At 30.9% G+C, this 23,948-nt stretch overlaps 3 protein-coding genes and 1 long non-coding RNA gene across 13 annotated transcripts; 2 read left to right on the top strand and 2 right to left on the bottom strand.

Moving 5' to 3' along the window:
- The first annotated feature begins 322 nt into the window (after positions 1 to 322).
- LOC106790659 (uncharacterized protein PFB0145c) lies at positions 323 to 11,326 on the top strand. Of its 3 annotated transcripts, none has more exons than XM_014755729.1 (6): positions 323 to 777; positions 7,939 to 9,832; positions 9,924 to 10,126; positions 10,201 to 10,430; positions 10,534 to 10,845; positions 10,922 to 11,326. In XM_014755729.1, the coding sequence occupies exons 1-6, from the start codon at positions 631 to 633 to the stop codon at positions 11,115 to 11,117; spliced, it is 2,982 nt and encodes a 993-aa protein (XP_014611215.1). In that variant the 5' UTR covers positions 323 to 630; the 3' UTR covers positions 11,118 to 11,326. The 3 variants fall into 3 exon arrangements, with proteins under 3 accessions (XP_014611215.1, XP_014611230.1, XP_014611223.1); XM_014755744.1 differs by lacking the exon at positions 323 to 777 and adding an exon at positions 6,641 to 6,746; XM_014755737.1 differs by lacking the exon at positions 323 to 777 and adding an exon at positions 7,446 to 7,670.
- Positions 3,942 to 5,684, bottom strand: LOC106790692. Of its 5 annotated transcripts, none has more exons than XR_001382109.1 (2): positions 4,771 to 5,684; positions 3,942 to 4,715 (listed from the first exon to the last, which is right to left on the bottom strand). It is a non-coding gene; the product is annotated as an uncharacterized LOC106790692 (long non-coding RNA). The 5 variants fall into 5 exon arrangements; XR_001382106.1 differs by having other exon boundaries at positions 4,775 to 5,683; XR_001382107.1 differs by having other exon boundaries at positions 3,942 to 4,694; positions 4,775 to 5,683.
- A 132-nt stretch (positions 11,327 to 11,458) lies between the features above and the next one.
- On the bottom strand, positions 11,459 to 14,800 carry LOC106790680. 2 transcript variants are annotated; one of them, XM_014755765.1, is made up of 6 exons: positions 14,561 to 14,800; positions 13,731 to 14,209; positions 13,520 to 13,614; positions 13,171 to 13,446; positions 12,563 to 13,088; positions 11,459 to 12,473 (listed from the first exon to the last, which is right to left on the bottom strand). In XM_014755765.1, exons 2-6 carry the CDS (start codon positions 14,199 to 14,201, stop codon positions 12,249 to 12,251), a joined length of 1,593 nt encoding a protein of 530 aa, XP_014611251.1. In that variant the 5' UTR covers positions 14,202 to 14,209; positions 14,561 to 14,800; the 3' UTR covers positions 11,459 to 12,248. The 2 variants fall into 2 exon arrangements, with proteins under 2 accessions (XP_014611251.1, XP_014611243.1); XM_014755757.1 differs by having other exon boundaries at positions 13,731 to 14,791.
- A 202-nt stretch (positions 14,801 to 15,002) lies between these two features.
- On the top strand, positions 15,003 to 23,783 carry LOC106790951 (ATP-binding cassette sub-family A member 3-like). Of its 3 annotated transcripts, none has more exons than XM_014756251.1 (26): positions 15,003 to 15,107; positions 15,974 to 16,117; positions 16,186 to 16,632; positions 16,701 to 16,990; positions 17,065 to 17,223; positions 17,307 to 17,547; positions 17,635 to 17,802; positions 17,887 to 18,077; positions 18,215 to 18,379; positions 18,490 to 18,598; positions 18,705 to 18,859; positions 18,942 to 19,103; positions 19,200 to 19,271; positions 19,349 to 19,487; positions 19,581 to 19,815; positions 20,083 to 20,239; positions 20,343 to 20,553; positions 20,952 to 21,158; positions 21,236 to 21,361; positions 21,446 to 21,661; positions 21,768 to 22,058; positions 22,294 to 22,586; positions 22,677 to 22,824; positions 22,922 to 23,132; positions 23,213 to 23,426; positions 23,498 to 23,783. In XM_014756251.1, the coding sequence occupies exons 3-26, from the start codon at positions 16,320 to 16,322 to the stop codon at positions 23,711 to 23,713; spliced, it is 4,689 nt and encodes a 1,562-aa protein (XP_014611737.1). In that variant the 5' UTR covers positions 15,003 to 15,107; positions 15,974 to 16,117; positions 16,186 to 16,319; the 3' UTR covers positions 23,714 to 23,783. The 3 variants fall into 3 exon arrangements, with proteins under 3 accessions (XP_014611737.1, XP_014611723.1, XP_014611732.1); XM_014756237.1 differs by having other exon boundaries at positions 20,652 to 21,158; XM_014756246.1 differs by having other exon boundaries at positions 15,006 to 15,265; positions 20,652 to 21,158.
- Positions 23,784 to 23,948: the final 165 nt, after the last annotated feature.

Here is a 23,948-nt window from a genome sequence, read left to right as displayed (position 1 = left end):
AAATTTGTTTCATTCAATTTTGCATAAATAGATTAACTTTAATATAAGTAAAAATTTAAATATTTTACTGTTGCATATACAGCAATTATATATTTAGTTAACATTATGTATTTCATTAAATAAAAATACGATAATACGTATATATCTTGCGTATTTTACAATTAAATAAGATTAAAGAAATCTGTATTACCAATCGCATAAGGAAGGTGCCTCATGTTACGGTGGCGCATCGAGTCAAATAAATCGGCAATTTTGATTGGTCACAAGTTTCGCGTTCAAGTTTGTGAATGCTAAGGCAGCCGTTAAAAGCCGTCGTCGTTGCATTGTAGAATTGAATGTGTGTAAGGTTACAAAGTTGGTGCGAACGAGGGAATAAACGAATCGTGTTAATTAATTGGTGGTGGATACATAATCGTTAAAGATTCAAAAGTGTAGTTAAAGATCTAAATGTGTATTACTAATGTGATACGTCGAAGAAAAAGTGCGCTTTGATTTGGTGGAAAGAAAACGCGAGCTGAAATAAATTATCTTTGTAACGTATATAAAAGAAAAAGAATAAGAAGAAGAGGAAAAGGAGGAATAAGAAAACAAAAAGACAATAAGAGAAGTATTAAGTATTTTTCACAAAATATGGAAATTCGACGACCAGGAGAAATGTCGAATCCAAAAAATGTCGTCGTTGGAGGACAAGTTCGCGAAGGGACGAGGGTCGTTCTGCGGGAAATCACAGCCATGCTTCACAATTCCCCGCCAACACAAACGTCTCCTCGTCGTAAGGTACCCCATTCTATTTTTTTCTTTTTTTCTCTTATTTCTTTTAAATACAAATTCGGACAAAATGCAAGATCATTGTTTGGGGAACGATACAATGTAAAGTTAAAAAGAGAATAGTAGAGGGGGACAAAAAAATTAAAATATTTTCTACTTTTTCCCTTCCATTTGTCTTACTCATTTTTTTCCTTTTTCTTTTTTTTTTTACTACTACTACTATTACTTCTTCTCTTTCTTTCTTTTTCCTTCTTCTTCTTGTTTTCCATGGGCGTTTGCTGATAGTTCGACCGGAGGATGAATTCCTATAAATAAACTCTGTATCTCCAGGAGTACCTTGAAACAAAAATAAGTTCTTTGCTCTTCTCCCGTTCCTTTTCAAAGTCAAAGTTTTTGCCCAACGGTGGTAGATCGTTAGTCTTTCATTACCTACGTACAATTTGTTTCATCGTAATTATTTTAATAATTAGTAAAATATAATGATTGTTAATACAATACTATGGCACATGGTCCTATTATGAACTATATATATTATGTATATATGTATGGCTGGCTATACGTTGAGTTATTGTGAATGTGTGTCACGTGTGCAGTTCACGAATCATACCCATATAATTATTTACACATATTACGTACAAAGAATTCTGAAGGCATGATTGGTTTGTATAGCATCGAGAATATTAATTATCCATATGATCGAAAAAAATTTAAATGTTAAAATATTAATTAAATCATATATGTGGGCGGGTTGAAAAGTTTTGAACCTTATATAGAATTTTTTTCAATTAAAAAAAAAGAAATAAAAGTGTTTCTTTGTTTTTTGTTCAAGATTCAACATTTTTTTAACATACCCTCGTATATATTTCATTTATTATATAATTGATTTAGAAATGATTTATTGTATTATATATACAACTAGATTCGCAAGGTGATAGACAGGTTCGAATAAATAAATAAAAAATAAATTGCTAATTGTGACGTGCGTGCTTAAGGCATGCGGAAATAAAAGAAAGGTTGAAATAATTTCAGGATTATTTGTATGTTTTTGGAGTCATGGAATGAAGGGGAGAGACTCAACGAATGCGACGTATCGAGATTCGAGATTTAACCCTAGTAACGGAAGGGTTAAATTTAGTTATTTGATGAGAATTTCAATTAGTTGTCTTTTATTCTCAATTAATTCTACATGCACATGTTGTTATACAGATATTATGTATATTTTAAAAAATATTATTATTGAAGATTTTATTGAAAAAATTAAAGTAAACGTGTAATGCATTATTTAACGAGATATTTTCAGTTGAAGCCATAATAGTTATCTACTATCTAATTTACTATATGTGGGTCTTACGCATATGTCGAGCAATTTGTTTATTCAGGAAATTCGAATTTTATTACATTAAAAGTAGTGATTTAATTTAATGAAATTATTGATTTTGTTTTGATTAACACAATTATAAAATAATGACGTTGGGACTTCGTTTAATGTTTTAATTTATAAATTGAGTTTTACGTAAAAGTTATAGTTATGTTAATTTGATTTAATTATAAGTATGTGATGTGGACAGGTATGGATAATTGCAAAAAATTATTTGTTTTTTATTTTGTTTATGTAACCTCGTCGGTGAAAGAGCAATCTAGGTAAACGTGTTAGAGTATTTAGAATGAGGATAAAAGTGGGGGTAGAATAGAATGTGTTTTGTGCTAATTCGGATTTACCCTTCGGTACGAGCTGAAATGTCACGCGATTAACGTGTGCTTCTGTTGTAAGTAAAGCTAATTTACTTGACATGTGACGAAAGACAATCGGGGCTAAAATATTTCAAAGAAAATCTATTTTTTATTCGAATAAATTTGGCTCAGAAATTGTTTCACATTAAATTTTCTAACAATTATATTCCTTCTCTTCGACTTTTACGAATAATTACAAATATTTGTCTTAATAAATATCACTGTAAGAACAAAAAATGTAAAAGTCGAAAATCACGTGTTCATAATAAGTTGGATCAAAAATTTTCTCTATGTAAATGGAAATCAAAACACGTTTGCATAGACGGGATTATATATTTTTTAAAAAGTATCTACGAGTAGTTACCATAAGAGAAGAAAACGAATTACCGACCGAAGGTAATGCGCTGCACGACGAAAAAAAATTTTTACCGACGCATGCAACTGATGAAGATGGCGTTAGATTCTCGGGGATTTTGTTCGTTGCACTCTCCCCACCACCTTTCTATCTTCGGCTATCTCCGGGTGATACGGCGTGTGCGCGCTTCTAGCTGCGTGCTGTCGAAGAACGTCGCCGCAGCGACGACGAGTAAAAGGAGCGGCTTCGCGCGAGCTCGGTAAAATATATTTACGACGTTTAACGTGACGATATTTCAACACACGCGTAATATATATATATATAACATACAATTAATTGTCGGGTTTAATATTGAACAATTGAATAAACAAGAAGACGAAGAAGGACAACGAAGAAGATAATAAATAATTTGGCGCGTGCGCGCGCGCCGCGCAGATCTTTCAGAGGCGGCTTTTGCACGCAAGAACACGTTGCAAGCGTGTTTTGTGCACGCACGCACGTATATTTACTTGCGTACAGACAGGAACAAATTTTCGATAACACGAGGAACGAAAGGTGAGCGATCGAATCGCMCCCCGCCCCTTCTCTTCCTTCCTCCCACCACTATCGTTACCACGACCACTACCTTCTCTATCTTCCTTGTCGTTTTTCTCCTTCTATATCTGTTCTATCTCTTTCTCTCTCTTCCTCTTTCTTTTGCGGCCGATGTACTTTCCTTCTCTCCCTCTTATACTTGTATAGTAGTCAGCCGATACGCTATGCGAATTCTAATATTAGAAGACGAATCAGGAAGAGAATCGTATACATGGATCGAAGGTGGTGGTGCACAGGTGTGCAGATCTGATCGAAGATGTCCCTTGCAATTGTTTTTATCCCCAGTTCTTCAGTTATACTAACGCCTACATTCATTCATTCTCCCTTTGTTTCTTTCTCTTTTTCAATCAACTTCATTTTGAATTAATTGAAATTATTTTTTTCTTTCTCTTGACACGAATCTAACCATCAGGACACCGTTGATTAAAATTTATTGCAGTTGAGGAAGACATCTGACGTATTATCTGCCTTCATACAAATACATACATACATATATACATGTAGACATATCTTCCAACATGCTTTATTTCTTACATAATGAAAATAAACAGAAAGTAACAGTAGAATAGAATAAATTTCATTAAAAAAAAAAAGGGGGAAAAAGAGAAGAATATGTTGCACAGCATAGAGGTGGATGGGTGGGGGTTGCATTTATCTGGTCTTCTTGCAATTTGTCTGGTTTGTCTGTAGAATAGTGAAATCATTCTTTCGAATGGAATTAAATGTCTCTAGTCAAATTGTATTCTTCAACACACCCCCTCAAGACAAGGTCTATCTTCATCCACGTCTTTTTCTCTTCTCTCTTTCTCTTCTCTTCTCTTCTCTTTTCTCTTTTCCCTTGGTGTTGCTGCATCATGTCTGGATTGCAAGTAGGAGTTGAAGGAGGTGGAAAACGAGGAGGTGGAGAAGGAGGAACAGGATGAGGAAAGTGTAGGTTGTGGTTGTTCCTTTTGGTGCAAATGGGGAATGACTCACGCACCGTTCTTCGTTTACTACTTCGTTTACTCTTCGTTGGTTGCTGCTGCTGCTGCTTAAATACTTACTTTACTCTACTCTACTGCAGTTCGTACGTCGTTGTTGGTCATCGTATTCGCGATTCGATGTCAAGAACGCTCCGAATAAGGAGCGCGAGTCTCTCGAACTTCGAGGGCTTGGAGAAGAATCGATTCCCCCACAAAAGCCGAACAGACCCGAACATATCTTCGTATTTTAACGCGCGTTCGTGTCGCGCGCGCACTCCAAGCCACTAGTTTCACATACATACATTCTACATTATATTATATACATTCTTCTACCTAAGTACTCGTACTTATACTTGTTACTTACTTACTTACGAATATCCTCTCTCTCCCTCGCTGCTGCTGTTGGGTCAAGTTCTGGGATCGTCGACATTCTGTTTTAGGACCATCTAAAAGCTAAGGTAAATGCTCATCCAATTGTTTTTTTATTTTCTTATCTATCTATAATTGGAATCATTGTTATCATTGCATTTGAACGAATTATAATTTGTCGCATTGGTTCGTTCATGCTGTATCTTCTTTATCTTTCTTTTTTATTTTTCTGCTGTTGCTTGTCCCCGCCGTCTGTCTATCGGTGTCATCTTTGAACATTATTCTCTCCTTTTATATACCGATAATGGAATTGGTCTACCATCTGAGTAGAATGGCATATGACTCATTTTCTTTTCTCCTGTGATGTCATCAAATCTAGGGTTTGCTATATGCTTACGTACTGTAGATTAATTCGTGTTAACGTTTTAATGAAATATTTCCTTTGTCTCCTCGAAATGTTCGATGCTGCCATTCGATGCTGCCATTCGAAAGATTTTATTGATCCTTCAATTACATTGACCTAGGACTTAAATATATAGGTTAAAGGATCAAGGCTGCCTTTTCTTTTACGATTCCAATTAACTCTTTTCTATTAACGAATAAACTGAACAAATATTCGAGTTATTTTTAAATGATTGATTTATGTTTTATTATCTTTTCGCATAACCATTCTCCTTATCTGCAGTTTTGCGTAATCCACCAAAAAGAGCCAATTATTTCCTTCGTCTACAAAATGTATACCTTTGTTTTCTTCGAATAATATTCTTTATTTAACAATTACTTCTCTTAGAAAATAAAAAAATCTTTACTTATGTCTAATCGATATTTAAGTCACAAATAAAGAGGTTAACGAGAAAATGCGTATTCTCCAGCGTCGTAGTTCCATAAAATCCTTTAACGTATAAACAGCTGTAGTGTCCCACTTTTTTTCTCGAAAGAATACCAGCGCCACCTATCACGTCATTATATTATTCCGCAGTTATGGAAAAACTCGAAGATTTTTCGAGTTATAGTCGACGATTATTTCGAATTTTGTTTATCGTTTGAACATTTATAAATGCTTTTTTATTCGTTGATCATTCTACTTTCATGATTCATTCGTTGCAATATACGTGTTTTAATAATATTCGCCCAAAAAAAGATTAAAAGACATTATTGAAACATTAATAACAGCGATGTAAAAATAAATTCCAATTAATGTGGCGCGAAATACGAATCTTTGCGTAGGGAACGAAGACAGTGAACAAGTTTTAGAATCTCATATGTCAAACTTTATTATAGTCATTTTTCTTTTCTTAGTCTTGCTTGGCACGCCATTCATTGCAATATATTGTTAACGATATTAGTGAAAAATAAAAGAACATCATTAGTGAAACATTAATGATAACGCGTTCGATGTGAATATAAATCGCGCGAATATAATTAGGCGCGAAATTCAAATGTTAAACGCTAGGAACGTGGACGCGCGGGGCCTACTTACGAGTCAAACATGTCACGTTTCAGTGTAATTACTTTTCTTGGCCTTGACGTATCCTTTCGAAATAAGATCCGCATATTTAATTAGACTGCATCGATTAAGTAAAAGAAAAAAAAATGGCTACGACGGAAGTGGTGTCTTGGACGCGTAGCAAGCAAGCAACCAAATAAATAATACCGGAAGGGCGCGAGAACGCGATTGAAAAAATTGGTATGCCAGTTTCGAATGCTAAGCTGACAGTTCGTAAGCACCGTTCGGTGATTCTTATTTTGTCAGGGACAACGGTGGTGTGATCAAGTATAAAAGAAGAAAAATCTATCTAGAGAAAGAAGAAAGGGGAATGACTTCTCTTTTTTTATTTTTTTCACTTCGTGGGGTTCCGTGAGTAAAAGAAGAGGAAGGAAAGTGATAAATACGGAAAGAACTTGAAGACTTTGCTCAAAAGAGAAGCTACTTTAAAAGTGAAAAGATGGGCAATCTTTTTCACAAGGTAATCGTCCGTGCGCGCAAAAAAGAAAAAAAAAAGATTCAAACTGAATAGCGTATTTCGAATGGTGTTTCTTTTTAAGTACCATGGAAGTAAAGTCGAAGAAAAAGTTTCTCGCGGATAGGGGAGTTTTATTTTGTGCGTGCGTGCGTACGTGTATACATATGCGTGTTCTATCTCTCGATATTTATATACATATGAACGCGCGCAAGTATGTGTGTGGTCTGTATATATATACCAATTTAATATAATATCTTTTTTTTATAAATTATTATATAAATATTATTCTGTTATTAATTATTATGCATACAAAATTATATTATATATATATAAATAGAAGCTAATGGTCCTTGCCTTTAAATGTCCACACATAGAAGTCACTTTTCCAAGTATTTGGGGTAAAAAAAGAAAATCCATCTTCCGCGTTTCTTATTTAAGGATATAATACGAAGGATAACGTTGAAAGAAAAATAATGTTGCTAACACAACGCGTAAGTGATCTCGGAATAACGAGACTGACAGGATTTCTATCGTGGATAAAACTTTCTCCCTGAAATATATTTATTATTAGAACGAGCGAAACGCATATTTCGCGGCTAGACACTAGTATTGGTGTTGCGCAATTCTTTCTAACGAAATCTTCTCTCGAGTCTTTGCTGCGTTGCCCTATCGAGTTTCAAAGTCAGCTGATTCTCTTTCTGGTGCACCGTTAGTGTCGGCCCAGTGAACAGAGGTAGACAACACCGCTAACTTCGTCTTTCTCTATTTCTCCTTTTTTGTCTTCCCCTTCTCTTTTTCTCTTCCTACGGATTATTAGCACAGTGTTGTTTGTGCTTTGCTGGTAAACACGTTATGGAGTACATCAACAGACTCTTACATCGTTCTCCTGCAAATTCATCAACATCTTCCTCGTCGCCTGTATTCGAGGTATCAATATCATCCATTTGACCAAATTCTCACTGTCGTGTGTGTGTCTATACTGCAACTGTTTTGAAAAATATTCCATTGTTTGTAACGTAGGAGAACGTGTGAGAAAGATTTGGATTGCTTACATTTCTCTTCATTCATTCATTCCTCCCCTCCTCTCTTTATTTTGTGATTACTTATTATTTAAAGTCCTTTCATTTAATTTGATTTAATTTTAAAGTCTTTTATTCATTTGTTTCTTTCTCTTTCTATCTCTCATTGATTCTAGATTGGAAACGACACTACCAACAACACTTTCTCCAAGGCTGCAGCCGAACACGAGGTGAAGGTGCGTTTCGCGCGTGAATTCGCAGATGCAGACTTGGTGACGCACTCTAAACCCGAGAGTTTCTCTTCGGAGAGCAGCTATTACAGCATCGGTAGTACCCAAAGCACCAAAACCAGTGGTATCAATTCTGATATCGATGACCTCACCAATTCTCCACTATACAAGGTCTCAGACACTTCCTATGTGGACAATAATATACCAGGTGTCAACGAACTGATTCGTGCCTATGCAGATATTCAACTCGATTCTAATGCAGAGGAAGTCTCATCTTCTAATTCTATTTATGAATCTCCCAATGACACTTTGATTCAAACTTTCAACTCAGCCATCGATGATACCGACATTTTCATAGATGAAAAGTCACCTAACAAGTGTCATTTAAACGAGACATGCACGATAGAAAATGGTTCAGCAACACCCTTAAATATCATCACGCATTCTCTTATTAATTCTTCTCAGACACAAGAAGAATTACTTGAACATTTAACTTGCAACAATACATCTCAAGAATCTTTACACTTGCAAACAAATATATCTGTTACGAAGGAAGACATTGCTGGCAATGTACAAGAAAATAAACAGGAATTAAAAGAATACGAAGCCGAAAGTGTAAAACTTACTTTAGAAACATCTACGCCAAGATCAACTACTCCTGTTGATTATAACAACGTAGAGAGAGAAAAAGTTGAACATATATGTAATGATACCAATGATAAGGAAACAGATACGTGTAATAAAGTTAACAAAGAAGCTGATTTAAGTAATACAGACAAAAGCGAAATAGATACAAATAATACTTGTATTGATCAAATAGTTACCAATATTGTTATTGAAAATATAAAATCTGATAATACAGATGAAAGCAAAGCAGATAAAAATAACATTGATGAAAATGATATTGATGTAAAAAATAATATAAATGAACATGAAATTGATACAACAATTAATATAGATGAAAATGGCATTGATACAACTATTAATGTAGCTGAACATGAAATTGATACAACTATTAATATAGATGAAAATGAAATTGATACGACAATTAATATACACGAGCATAAAATTGATACGACAATTAATATAAAAGAAGATAAAACAGATACAACATTTGATATAAAAGAAAATAAAATCAATACAACAGATACAAGATTTGATATAAAGGAAAATAAAATCAATACAACAGATACAGCATTTGATATAAAGGAAAATAAAATCAATACAACAGATACAACATTTGATATAAAGGAAAATAAAATCGATACAACAGATAATATATATGGACAAAAAATCGATACGGAATTTAATATAAATGAAAATAAATGTGATGCAACATTTAATGTAAATGAAAATAAAATCAATACATCTAATGTAAATGAAAATAAAATCAATACATCTTATGTAAATGAAAATAATATCGATGCATCTAATATAAATGAAAATGAAACAGAACTAAATGATCTAAATAAAAATAAGACAGATACAAATAATATAGATAAAAATAAAATAAGCAGGGAAAATCTAATTGAAAAGAAAACCGATGAAGATGATGTAGATAGTAAGATAAAAAGTACAACTAAAAATGAAATATTGGATGAGACGTTAACTTTAACTGATGAGATTTTCTTAAGTAGTGATCCCTTAAATGAAGTCGAACACATAGAATTTGATTATGAAGAATTTAAGCCACAGAGACAGAGCACTACATTGACTAACAATGATGATGGTGTCTGTTGTTCTTTAGAGAAATTAGAATTAGCGGCAGGAGAAATCACAGATGACATTTTAAAATCTCCTTTAGAACTTGAAGATGGTATTTCTAATCCAGTGTTAGAAAGTAAGTTGAAAAATTTGATCCTTGTGTGTATCATACGTATTTAAATTATTATTTAAATATTTCGAAATATTTAACAATCGATCATTTTCAGTATTCCATGATCCGACGACTTTTGATTTCCTTTCGGCAAGAGGAAATTCAGAAAGTTCAACTCGCCTTAGGAATGAATCCTTGTTTATTAAATTTGATCCTTTGTTAGCAAACACCAGTATGTTACCTCAAGGAAATAGTCAAGTTTTTAGTACTCCTACCAGCGGTACGATACATAAATTAGAAGAGATTCAAGACAAAAATGTAAGTGATCTATAAAGTATTAATATCTTTTTTATAAATGAAACTTACATTTCCTTTTATCTATATCTTTTAAGGATGAACCTTTACAAGTAACTAAATCTGATACAAAGGAAGTAGAAAATACAGACGGAACGGAGAAATTGGAGTTACTACGTGTGACTGTGTCGCAATTGGAAAAAGAATTGGAGAAACAGAAAACGGAATATGAATCCAAATTGGAAAAACAAAAGGCAGCTTCTCAAGAAAAAATAGCAAAATTGCAAGCGCAATTAAACGAAGAAGTTGAGAATAAAAATCAATTAGCGTGGGTTACTCTTTAAATTATTAATTTTTATTATTTATATAAATAAATAAATGTGTGTGTGTGTGAGTCATTTTAAAATTAAGAAAATATATTTTTTACACAGAGTTGTTGTGGACGAATACGAAAAGTCGATAAGTCGATTACTAACTGAAAAGGAAAGAGATCACGCTAGTTTGGAGCAGGAAAAATCTAGAATACAAGAAGAGCTTCAAGCTACTAATCTTCATCTTAGCAATACGGAAGCTGCATTTAACGACGTTCATTTGAAATATGAAAGGCTCAAGGGAGTCGTTTCAGCTTATAAAAATAACGAAGGTGTTTTAAAAGAAAGTATCCAAGAAAACTTGGACACGATAAAGTCTTTAGAAAATCGTTACGATCAATTGAAAACTCATGCCATGTCGCAATTAAGAAAGTAAGAAAACAAAATATGGGAAATTAATCTGAAAGAAAAGTTTACCGGTTTTAATTAATAACGAAATTTGTTGCAGGGCTAATTTGGAATTAGTGGATATACGAAAACAACACGAATCCGAGACGGTAAAATTACACGCGATGGTGAGGAAGGCAGAATTGAAAAGTAATTCTCTCGCTGAGATAGTAGAGCAAAAAACGAAGGAAAACAAAGAACTCACACAGATATTAGATGAATTGATTGCTAGGGTTGGTCGTCAAAATGCAGAATAAGGAGAACTAAAAAGAGTTTTATAATAGAATTAATTTAATATCTCCTGAACATCCCTTGTCGCAATTAGTCTGTATTAGTCTTTATTTCTTCCCTCTTTATTATTAGTCTTTATTTTTTTACTCGCCTTAACCATATTAAATATATATATATATAAAGATCTTACGCTAGATATATCACTAAGGCATATATTAATCTATTTATCGATATGTATATATATATATATATATATATATATATATACACATATCAAATATATATATATATATATATTTGAATGCCAATAAATATCATTTCTACGAAGCAAGAGTATTCCATACGGGTTAAGTAAAATTGATATATATTGGCAATAAAAAATTGTATATTTCATAATTTATAAATAATAAAGCAAAGGTATCACTTTAAAATAGAAGAAAACAATTTATGCAACAATTTTTTGAAACAGGTTTTACGTAATATTTTATCAAATTTTTACTTGTCTCTTACCAAAGTCCTTATTTAATAAGAATAAGAGAAGTTTCGAATAAAGTTAAATTTAGATAATAATTTTTAATTCATTCGGATATATAACATAGTCAAATTTCTCTGAAACTTTTAATTCGATGCTTTTACGATATAAAATAATATTTCTATCATTCATTTTTTTATTCTTAGTAATATAATATAAAGTCAAACTTCGAAGTACTAAATAAAAATCTATCTTCTAAATGAAAGAAAATTTAAATTGATTTTTTTCGAAATTTGTATTTTTTACTTGCCTCCGATGATTTAACTATGTTATTTATTCAATCACGTTAATTAATTTACAAAACTTTATATATATAAAATACGTAAATATATATCCCGTCCAGGATACAATTATTCTAATATATACACTGTGAGACTTTAGAAGAACCTTTCTTTTACATTTATACAGTAAAATATATAATTTTTAGTGAAAAAATGATGTAAATCTTATTAATGTATTTGATCACATTTACCACGTGAAATAATTAAAAGTCCTTTAATTATTTTGAAAGTATCGAAGTAGTATTACACTCGTACTCTTTTTTTTCTTTTGTTTTTAAAAATGATTGTGCAAATTTTTTGTATAAAAAAACAATTCATATATTTTTTCGTACTAAGAAGTACAGTCATTCCGAGGGCCTTGTATCTATTATGAGAAGAGCATGATGTTTGGCCAACTTTAACATACGATCACTTGTACTGCCTGGTTTTCTTGATATATTTTTATTTGCGAGATCGGGCATTAATTTTTTAACGGTACGCGCTAGATCAGAAGCGTACTGTTTAAACTGCGGGTGACTCATACCGATCCCTCTGCCTCGTAACGCTTCTGCTACAGCCCATAATAATTTCTACATAATAATAAATATAATTAAATATCAAATATAATAACATCTTCAACAATGACGTAATAATAAATAATAAGAGCGAAATATCTTACCTTTCTATGTGTATCACTAAGTTCACCTTTTCCCGCCGCGACAGGTATTTCGTGTTGCGTTAAAACGTTTCCAGAGGAATGCCTTTCGCGATCCCATGAACGTAAAGATGAATTTTGTAATTCGTAAGGACAGTCGAACGATAAACTCTTTGCCCACTTGAAACGAGGTCCTTGCAATTCTTCTTCACTTTTTCTTTTTCTAGATTCTTCGACAGTAATCGTTTTGACACCTTCGATTAAAACATCTTCCTTCTTCTTAGGCGTAGGAAATAAGGCACGCTTAATTGTGTGTGGATTAGCATTACTACAATTAAACAATTTACTCGGGCCTGGCTTGTCTAAGGTCGGACTTTGAAATAGGACTCGTCTTGATGTGTCTAATTTTGTTTTAAGCGGACTTGTATTTTCTAATGTAAGCCTTCTAACTACTTTTTTCTTTGCCGATCCTCTAGGACTTTTACCTCTCGGACTTTTATATCTTGGGCTTTTGCCTCTAGGACTTTTAAGTTTTCTAGTTGAAGGTCTTCTATAATGAGAATAATTACAAAGAGTAGAAAACAAAAAATTATTTTTTAATTGTATATCAAACAAAGATAAAAGAAACTTACTTAACAGTTAATACCAATTGTCTTTTATCATTGAGATTTAAGCCCTGCAAATTTGCACTAGAAAATGTTCTCCTTCTGCGAGCCAAATGACTTAATCTCTTCCCTGGGCTTTGACCGTAATTACGTTTAGCTAGAATGCCTCTTTTTATAGCACTTCCAGGTCCTTGTTTAGAAAAGAATACATTACATGTAGATTGTGTTTCTGCTCCTATATACCTTCCGCATAGTTTTATTGTTAAATTTTCAAACTCTTCTATCGAATTACTTCTGTTATAACTGAAACATAAAATGATACAAAATATATCAATGTTCAAATATTATTAGTATAAGAAACATTATTTATACTTACTGGATACCATGAAATTTATGAAAATACGCTTCAGACCATGGCATATTTTTAACTTCTTTTTCTCCAGCCGAGTTGTATAGAATTAAAGATTTATTCTACAAATAATATTATTATTTTATTCTACCATTCTCTTATAACTGCATTATTATTTACAATGCATTTTGTTTCTTTATTGTACAAATTATTATCAGGATTAAATGGACATGCATACCTCATTAGAAATATTATTCGTTTGTGAGTCGCATTCATCAAAAGCACTAGTCAAGTTTCTCTGGGTATTATTGGTTTTATAAAAAGAAAATCTCTTGTTGTTTTCTAATGTTTCCTGATTAAAGGATTTGTCAATGTTTTCTTCTTGTCTAACATTGTTCTCTTCCTTTATGGGAGAGGCTGTCCAAAAGTATTGACGGTTTTGTTGAATATAATGTAACAAGTCATTACAATCGCTTTGACAAATGGTGTGACTTGGGGGTGGGGGAACTCCAGTTAAATATTTATTGATTCTGACCAGCAGATAATTGTCGGACTTAGCAATAAGAGTAGCCTTGGAAGGTTTTTCTGGACTAGTTTTGATCAATGTATCTTTGTTAATAGATGTTATTTCTTGTCGCTCGTTCTGTTCATTTTCAACATCGCTGTCGAACATCTCTGGACTAGAGACATTTGGAAATACCTTCTCCATTCCTGTATCTTCATTTAGTTCAATGTAACAACAATCCATGGCAATTTCAAACATATTTAAAACACACACGCACACACAACTAACAAACAAACATAACAAATTGTAATATTGGATCAATAATAATGTACATGTACATATTGCACATAATACTACTTGTTTTTCTTGTTCTTTTTTTTAAATCTTCGAAACCAAAAAAGAATATAACAAAATAAGTCACGATTGAACTTATAACGTGTTATGATTACAATATCATATCAGATTCTTACTCGAAGAATTATCATCTACTATAATAGAAATAATTGTAACTTCGTCCAGGTATATATATAGAAAACATTTCAATATGTGCGCACAAAACATACCTTCATGTCCTTACTGGATGCTACTATAGATTATTTTTAACGGACTCTGTTCGACTTTTTCGAAATGCTTACAAGTCCGGTTTCGACTTCAATAATTTATTTAAGAACGGTTAGATTTTATTTTGACCCACATACATACCGCAATCTTAGTTTACAACACCGTTATGACAATAATTGTTTTCAACAGTTGATACGTCATATATAATTGTCAAAAATTATAAAATTTCGCTTATTAAAATAATCCCTTCTAAACAAGCGTTATAAAGTTTAAAGTTTATATCGCAAGAAATGAATTTATAAGATTTAACCAATCATCTGTTAGAGAATATCCATTTCGTTCTATACTCTTCGTCCTATTGGTCGATACTTCTACTTTTTATTACTATTGGATAATTTTCTGTCGAATGCATTTTAAACGCGTGATTATTGTGAACAATATAATTATATAGAATATAAAGCTCTTACGTTTTACGTGATATCATTAAACATAATGTGATGCACTGTGTTAGTTTATAGTGATAACATATGATGCATAATTTTGAGAACGGTTTGTCTTACGATATTGTGTTTGTTTTACATCTTTCTTTTCTGTTTAGATAAGAATTGTTCGATCAATATAATGCTACTATGCGATATGATAAGGAATTCTGATTTTCCTGTAATTTTTTAATATGTTATCATTTGTTTTTTTATTATAAAAGCTAAGTGAGTATGCTTCTGTCAGTTTTCATTGTTTATTCGTGTTTTTATTCTATTTATTTTCTGCGTGCTTATTCATAGTAATATTTTACGTTATTACTACGAGTAATGTCATATTTCGTACATTTATTCATTTGTTCCATTCCTGTCGTTTTTTTATTATTGATTTAGTATATTTTTATATTGATATTAGTACAAATATATTATTTATACATTTATTATATCATTACATTCAAAATATCATTCTAGTTGTCATTTGAAAATAATTACATAAAATATGTCTTTAGAAATAGGAAGTAAATATGGTAATCGATAAATATATTTTAATTTTTTTTTATAATTAATCTAAATGTGCACGCATATATCGTACAACGTATGGAGATGGATTATAATATTTTGGATTATAAAAAATTATCAATATAGATAATATGGAGAACGATATAGTATCGATAAAAATCTTTCTGTTTCTTCCTAATAGTAGATTGAAATATTAGATTAGATTAGATTAGATAAATTAATAGGATGTTTGTTAAAGAAACAATTTTTTGTTTAAAGAATCTGGTATTTTTCAGTTTTTATAAGATATTAATATAAAGAGTTTACAGAAATATATTTAAAATGACATATCAGATTCTTTTACACACTCATAGAATTATTTCAGACTTGTATCGAACTTGGATTGGTGTACAATTGGAAAATAATATCTTTTTTTAGGTAAATATTTGAATATTTTGTAAATAATATCTAACGGGTAGGATGAAAGAGGATAAAGAATACAAACTACTGCTGTTGTGTTACCTTGATTTATAGTCTGTGCATAAGGTCATATTGTTAATCTGTGTTACTAGGAAAAGGAAAGTTAGTATGGATTTACACGTCAATATGCTTAAATTATTCCATTTACCTTCATAAACTTTATGTTGTAGGCAAGCAAGCAGACTGTAACTTTACCTACCGATATTTACTCTAATTAATTTGTGAAAGAATAAGGCGTATCACACATATACATATATATATATATCTATATTTAATAACGTGTCTATACATTAACGTTAACAAAATGAGAGAATGGTGTAGAGTATTTGGTTTATTATTACGTAAAAACTTCATAGTACGATTGATGCATTGGAAAGTGACTTTATTTTTTCAAATACTATTGCCTATAATATTGTTCGCTTTAATGCAAGCCTTAAGAGATCTTAACTCAGGGCCACCAATAGTCGTTACAACGGATACTTATTATCCTTTAAAGAGTGAAGATGATTTATTAAAAATGGCAAAGAAAAGCTTAATTAAAATATATTTTGTACCGAATGATCCATCTACCGAAGAATTTATGAAATTAACGGCTAGGTGTCTACAACATACACAAAGTAAATATATTTTATTACTATATATTTCATTATTTTGAGTAATATATTAACGAATATTCATTTTTCAGAATTTGTCGGATTTGCAACAGAGGAAGATATGCTCGATGCTTACGCGATTAATCAAATTGAAAACACATTTGATGATGTTCTGGCAATTGTTATAGATAAAAATCAAGAAGAGAGACATTTCAAATATAAAATAAGACATTCCACGCGAATTTCTTCCCAATTATATACGGATATGACTTATTTGGATATAGAGCGAATATATATTGAAAGAATTCCATTTGTACAACTACAAATGTGTATCGATAGAACTTTTATAAACAAGACTTCTAATTCTTTATTTAAACCAAAGGTATAAATTAGATATTTCGTTTTCACCTGATAGCTAATTAAACTATGTATTTCATAATAATTACTTTTTAACAGATTTCCATACAAAGAATGCCATATCCTCCATTTGTTAAAACAAATGTTGCTGATACAACATTACGGCAAGTAATTTCAGTGTTTGCTGTTGCTATATTTTTGATACCGCTCTGCATAGAAATTAATTACACAGCCAAAGAAAAGTTCATTGGTGTTAATGTAAGTACTTGTTTTTAATATAGAATTTAAATATCATTTATATTATTTTATTGTTAATACAAGTTGTTCTTTTTTAATTGTAGACTTTAATGGCAATGAATGGAGTGAAATTGTATCAAAATTTATTAAGCTGGCTTATCACTGGTTGTATTTTCAGTATTTTCTATATTATACCGTTAATAGTATTATTTAAAAATACATTCTCTACTCGTGTTAATCCATATCTATATTATAGTGATGCATTCTTATTTTGGATATTAATGACTATACACATTACTCATCTTATTTCATTTGGTTTACATGTTGCCGCATACTTTTCTAAACGTAAGTTTTTATATTATATATTTTTTGTAAAATATGACATTATGCGGGATATATTGTATGTCCTATAACAATGATTTATTTTTTCAGCTGTTTTTGTGGTTATAATTTTGTCAATTATATACAGCGCTTCGTCTTCTCTTTACGAAAATTTGGTAAAAGAAAATTTGTTCAGTATTATACCGTATTTTGGTATATTCTTACCAAATCTTTTATTGTCAAGATTATTAGAGGAAGTCAATACATACGAAACTCAGTGTATGTGTTCAATTTAATATTTTTTTTTTATAACATTATAGAGAAATTGTATAACGAATATACATTATTATTTTTTCTTCTTAGTAATTGGAATTAGATGGAGTAACATCTTTATATCTAGCGAATCATCTCAATACAATATTACTGGAAGTACAGGATTCATATTTATATTTTCTTTTTTGGGAGCTTTATTTCATTTTATTATGGCAATTTATATAAATAACGTGCGGCCAGGAAAATATGGCGTTAAGAAACATCCGCTATATTTTCTACAGGTGATTAATTGATTGACAAAAAAAAATAATTTTTACAGAAACAATGCATCTACAATAGTACGAGTGATCTAATAATCTGATAGAATGATCTATCAGAAATATGTTTCATACGTAACGAATGAAACGATTTTTTTTAGTGCATAAGAAGAAATAAAGTTTCTTTAGATGAAGAAGCAGAAGATTATGATTACGAGCAATTAGGGGATGGAGATTTTGAAGCTGTCTCTAAAGGCGTGCTTACTCCTGGTATTCAAATTCGTGGTCTTAAAAAAAGTTACAACACTGGTTTATTGCGGAAATCTGTAAGTATTTTCTTTTTTCTTGTTCTTTTAATTACGAGTACAATACATATAAACAAAAAAAAAGAAAAGAAAAGAAGAAAATTACTCATAATGGTGTTGAATTATTTCAGTTGGTACACGCATTAAAAGGAGTGTCTATAGATTTTTACAAAGGACAAATAACTGCGCTGTTAGGACACAATGGTGCTGGAAAGACTACTCTTATGTCGATAATAACAGGTTCATTGACAATACTTAATAAATAAGATAGAATTGCTGTAATATAATCTTACGATGAGTAATTTTAATAATAAGAAAATAAAATCTAATTTAGTTATTTCTTTAGGCGTTACAACCGAGACGGAAGGAAAAATTTTTATAAATGGGAAAAATTTAAAACATCATTTGAATGAGATTAGAAACGATTTAGGTCTATGCCCTCAAGAAAATATAGTTTTTCCAGATTTAAATGTGTTCCAGCAGATTGAATTCTTTGGTTTGGTAGGTACATCGTATATAACATAAAACCAATATTTGCACGAATGTACACAAATATTTTTAATACACATATATGTTGTTACAGTTAAAAAATAAACATAAAACACGAAATGAAATTAAGCGTGATGTCGAGAATTTGCTTGCTAAATTAAAACTAAGTGAGAAACGAGATTGTCTTCCCACCAAATTGTCTGGTGGTCAAAAGAGACGTGTTTGCCTTGGAATGGCACTCATTGGTGATGCAAGTGTATGCATTAATTTTTTTTTTATATATGTATATATTTTATTAAAGTAATTTCATTATTTTTTTTATTTATATTATAATTTGAATTATTTATTATAGACTTTCATTTTGGATGAACCAACATCTGGTATGGATCCTGAAACGAGAAGAGATACTTGGGAGATGTTATTGGTAACTTACATAGAAATATTTCTTTTATCATTTCATTCTATTATTATGATTATTATTTATACATTCTTTGCTAATAGAAAATGAGAGGTAAAAAGACAATAATAATTAGTACACATAATATGGAAGAAGCCGATATACTTGGCGATAGAATTGCTATTGTACATGGTGGTCTTTTAAGGAGTTATGGCACATCAATGTTTTTGAAGAAACAGTATGGTAATTGTTCGCTTTCTTTTATTCCTTTTGATGGTTTATTTTTAATAATAAATATTTAAATTGTTAATGAATTCATTATTATTATTTCTACAGGCCATGGATTCGTAGAAGTTACATTATCTATTAAGTCATGGTGCAATCCAGAGAAAGTTGCGAATAAATTTGATTTAGGAACACAAATTAACATTGAAAATGAAAAAATCATTCTAAGTGTACCGAACACGGAGTCTTTACCAGATTCCTTGGATCAAATTGAAAGAGAAAAGAAAACTTTAGGTGTAACTGGAATTAATGTATCGCTGATTACATTGGAACAAGTATTTTTGAAGTAAATCTATTTTTTAAAGTATATTATTATTATTTAATTAAATATTATTATTTTTTGATATAATATTAATCCTTTCGTTATTAGCGACCCTCGTACAGGTCGTTCATACAAAGGTTTTGTATAAACGACCGACCCACCTATATAGTGAATTTATATGGAATGGTACCTTCACAGCATGCCATAACGAAAGGGTTAAAAATAAATTTAAATACATTTATCACTGTATGCATTTAATTCATTATATTTTCTGTTAAACACTTTATTTAGGATTATTAAAAAAGATGACAATGGAAATGATCTCTCAGATCTTTATGCATCTATACAGAAACTTCAAGGAGGTCAACTGATTATACAGAGAATTTTGGCATTGTTGAATAAAAAATTCATATATGCTAGCAAAAATCCAGGCATCTTATTTATAACCGTAAGTGATTTATTATATTTCATTGATTTTATTATGCAATGATAATAAAGCAATCATTTTATCAAAATATTATTTCAACTAACAATACATTTTGTTGTTGTAGCTATTTCTACCTTTGGTTTCTATTTTCTTTATGGTTCTAAGTTATAAGAATCCTGAATTGTTAGAAATAACGTCTTTAACGCTCAACATGTACAGAAATCCCAAGGCATTTTATTCTTCCGATAATAGCGAATATGGTAATAGATATAAAGAAATAATCGAGAATTTCTGGGGATCTGCAATTAATGTTGCAACTGGAAGCATTTTTAAAGGTAAACCTAATATTATTATTTCGATAAAATTATATTCGTTTGTATATGAGAGGAAATTAATCATTATTTTTTGTATTCTGTATTTTCTTTTATTGTAGAGCTATTATCACTCGGCAAAAAGGATATAGTAGATTATCATAATCATGTAGTTGTTTCTGCTGAATTTAATAGCACGAATAATTTAGAAATAAATGCCACTGGTTTATATTCCGGAACGATGATGCACAGTATACCCCTGACTATGAATATTTTGTCAAATACCATTCTTCGAAGTTTAACTGGGGAGAAATATTCCATAGAAATATCTAAGCAACAATTACCCGATTCATTTTCTTTTTATGAAATTGATCCACTTTCACGTGTGTTAACACTTTGTTCCTTCTTATTTCCCACTTTAGCACTTTTTGTTATTCATCCATTACAAGAAACGTCTACTAAAGTCAAACAGTTACAACGAATGACAGGAGTCACGTCTGTATCATATTGGCTCACTATGTTTCTTTTCGATTTTCTAATTTGCATAATATCTGCATTGTTTATTACACTAGGATTTTACATAATGGATATTATATTAGGTATACGTTTATTTCGTGATACAGAAATATGTAAGTATTATTTTCTATATCTGTAACTTTAAAAAGTATAACATTTAATACTCATATAATATTTTCGGATTTTTCAGTAATAACAATATTATTGCTAGTAATCCTCGGTATAAATTGCATATTTATATCATACATATTTAGTTTCGTTAACAAATCAAGAAGTACTGTAATAACTATTTTAAGTATTATACCCATTGGAATTGGTAAGTAAATAAAAACGTAAATAAAATATATATATATACAACAAAGCACAAGTTAGATAATATTAAAGTTATATTGAATTTCAGTTTTCATACAATATTTAGTATATATAATACTACAAGATCATCAAACGCTCCAAAAGATTTTACAACGACTATTTTATTTAATACCTTATGTAAGTTTCTTCCATGGGGAATTATCATTCTTTACCGTGGCTGTAACAAATGCAAATTGCCGTCGTTTTCCAAGTAAAATTTTACAAAAAGTGTGTAATAATGGAATTTATATTAACAACTGTTGCGGTAAGAATTTATCACTTATAAAACGAACAAAAAAATATTACACAATAAATAAATATTTAAGTTATAAATTTTACCAAATTTTTTTTTATTATTTCTTTTTTCATAGACATGGATTGTGTAGATGGTGTTTGTAACAAGCCTATGCCATACATTGGGAATTTTGAAAAGGCTTTTCAATTAGAGGAAACAATTTTATACTTATTTTTAACTCCTGTGATGTATTTTACTATTCTTATTATGCTGGAGGAGAGGATTTTTATAAGATTGTTTACTAAATTACTTAGCAAAATACGTAGCTCGTCGTTACAAATGGGATGTACGACATTACACATGGACGAAGAAGTAAAAAAGGAAAAACATGCGGTGGCATTAGAGATCAGTAAAATTACTAGTCAAAGTAAGATATTATCGCAATGATATTAACTCTTTCGTTATTAGCAACCCTCATACGGGTCGTTCATGCAAAGGTTCCATATAAACGACCGACGATTCGTATCTACGAACGAATTTATATGGAACGATACTCGCATCAAAGCATGCTGTGACGAAAGGGTTAATATTTAAATGGATACATTTATTTATTAGAAAAAATAATATAAAATATATGTATAATATTATATGAAATTATACAGATAAAAGGAACAGTATACATTATAATGCCAATGGAAATTCAACTGTTGGTTACTCGCAAATTCCTGAAGTAGAGAACAGTTTGTTCTTAGTATACGAATTAAGTAAATGTTATGGAAAACTAATGGCTGTAAAGGAAGTCAATTTTCGAGTTAAGAAGCATGAATGTTTCGGATTGCTTGGAGTTAACGGAGCTGGAAAAAGTACTACGTTTAGAATGTTGACTGGAGAAGAAACACCTAATAGTGGCACCATGTATTTAAAACAGGCGGATATCTATTCCAACCGCAAAGCTGTAATTAAGCATACTTTATACGCGTAATTAAGATTCGTTTTTTTCTCATTTGTGTTTTCTAGAAGAATTAAAAAACAAATTCATTTGCAGTATTTAGCAGAAATGGGATATTGTCCGCAAACGGACGCATTGATCAATTCTTTGAATTCGTTTGATCATTTAAGATTGTTCGCAAGACTTCGAGGCATACCACCAGATAAAGTCAATTCGGAAGTTAATAAATGGATAGTTAGATTGAGTAAGTGAAAAGTAGATTTCTTTTATTTCTTATACTTTTTCAGTTTACTTATATTACATCGATCGTTATAATCTCTAATTTGTATGAATGTTTTCAGATTTGAAGGCATGTGCGATACAGCCGAGCGGAACATACAGCGGTGGTAATAAAAGACGTTTGAACATAGCAATGGCTTTAATTGGCAGTCCTACATTGGTTTTGTTGGATGAACCAACGACAGGAGTCGATCCAGCAGCTAGAAGATCATTGTGGACTGTAATACAATCTTGTCAAGCAGCAGGACAAGCTTTTATACTCACATCTCATAGGTATTTGTTTACTTCCAAATGTACACCAAATTATTTTACAACGTTAACATTTTTCTGATATAAACTAATATTTATATTAGTATGGAAGAATGTGAAGCTTTGTGTAATCGATTGGTCATAATGGTACAAGGACAGTTGGTTTGCATTGGAGCGAGTCAAGAACTTAAACAAAGATTTGGCGCTGGTTACGACATTCATATTAAATTAAATCCAAACCGATTAGAGGAAGATGTTACAATTATAAAGAATACTATTGAATCTCTTCTAACTTGCGAAATTAGGGATGAAAATTTGGTAATTATACCGAGGAGAGACGTATCGATTAATTTTCGTGATTTTTCAAGTAACTCTCTTTTGTTTTTTAGGGATTTATTGCCTACCACGTGACCGATCCTACAACAACTTGGACAAAAATGTATAGCACTATGAACGATTTGAAAAATAGATTCGATTGTATACAAGATTATTCTGTACTCTCGGCGACACTCGAGCAATTATTTATTCAATTTGCAAGAGGCATAAGTATGCCTAATTACGGTAATTCGCCAAGGCAAAGCAGTAGTCAACCAAATAACGAATAATTGCTATTTAACTATTACACATGTGATATATATATATATAGGCACTAAATAAATAAATTATATTTCGTAATCCATTATTTTTACATGATGGTCGTGTTGCTGTTATACGTCTATCGTGAGAATACGTTTGAGAGTGTAATAAAAGAAATTAATCACAAGCACGGATACACCTATAATTACGGCACATTTATTAATGCGAACAAAGACATACATTCTGTTTATGTGTATAAAACTT

Source organism: Polistes canadensis, unplaced genomic scaffold (genome assembly GCF_001313835.1).
Source record: "Polistes canadensis isolate GaletaPanama2010 unplaced genomic scaffold, ASM131383v1 scaffold_7, whole genome shotgun sequence".
Taxonomy (NCBI): Eukaryota; Metazoa; Arthropoda; class Insecta; order Hymenoptera; family Vespidae; genus Polistes; species Polistes canadensis.
Note: the sequence above shows the minus strand (reverse complement) of the source record. Positions and strands in the feature narration are given on the sequence as shown.

Coding starts and splice junctions, on each gene's coding strand:
- LOC106790659 (XM_014755729.1), top strand. CDS start 631: ATGGAAATTCGACGACCAGGAGAAATGTCGAATCCAAAAAATGTCGTC. Junction 778..7,938: donor AAACGTCTCCTCGTCGTAAG/GTACCCCATTCT, acceptor CATTGATTCTAG/ATTGGAAACGACACTACCAA. Junction 9,833..9,923: donor TTCTAATCCAGTGTTAGAAA/GTAAGTTGAAAA, acceptor GATCATTTTCAG/TATTCCATGATCCGACGACT.
- LOC106790680 (XM_014755757.1), bottom strand. CDS start 14,255: ATGTTTGAAATTGCCATGGATTGTTGTTACATTGAACTAAATGAAGAT. Junction 13,615..13,730: donor CGAATAATATTTCTAATGAG/GTATGCATGTCC, acceptor TATTATTTGTAG/AATAAATCTTTAATTCTATA. Junction 12,474..12,562: donor TTAGTGATACACATAGAAAG/GTAAGATATTTC, acceptor ATTATTATGTAG/AAATTATTATGGGCTGTAGC.
- LOC106790951 (XM_014756237.1), top strand. CDS start 16,320: ATGAGAGAATGGTGTAGAGTATTTGGTTTATTATTACGTAAAAACTTC. Junction 18,380..18,489: donor CTGGTTTATTGCGGAAATCT/GTAAGTATTTTC, acceptor GAATTATTTCAG/TTGGTACACGCATTAAAAGG. Junction 23,133..23,212: donor TTTATACTCACATCTCATAG/GTATTTGTTTAC, acceptor TATTTATATTAG/TATGGAAGAATGTGAAGCTT.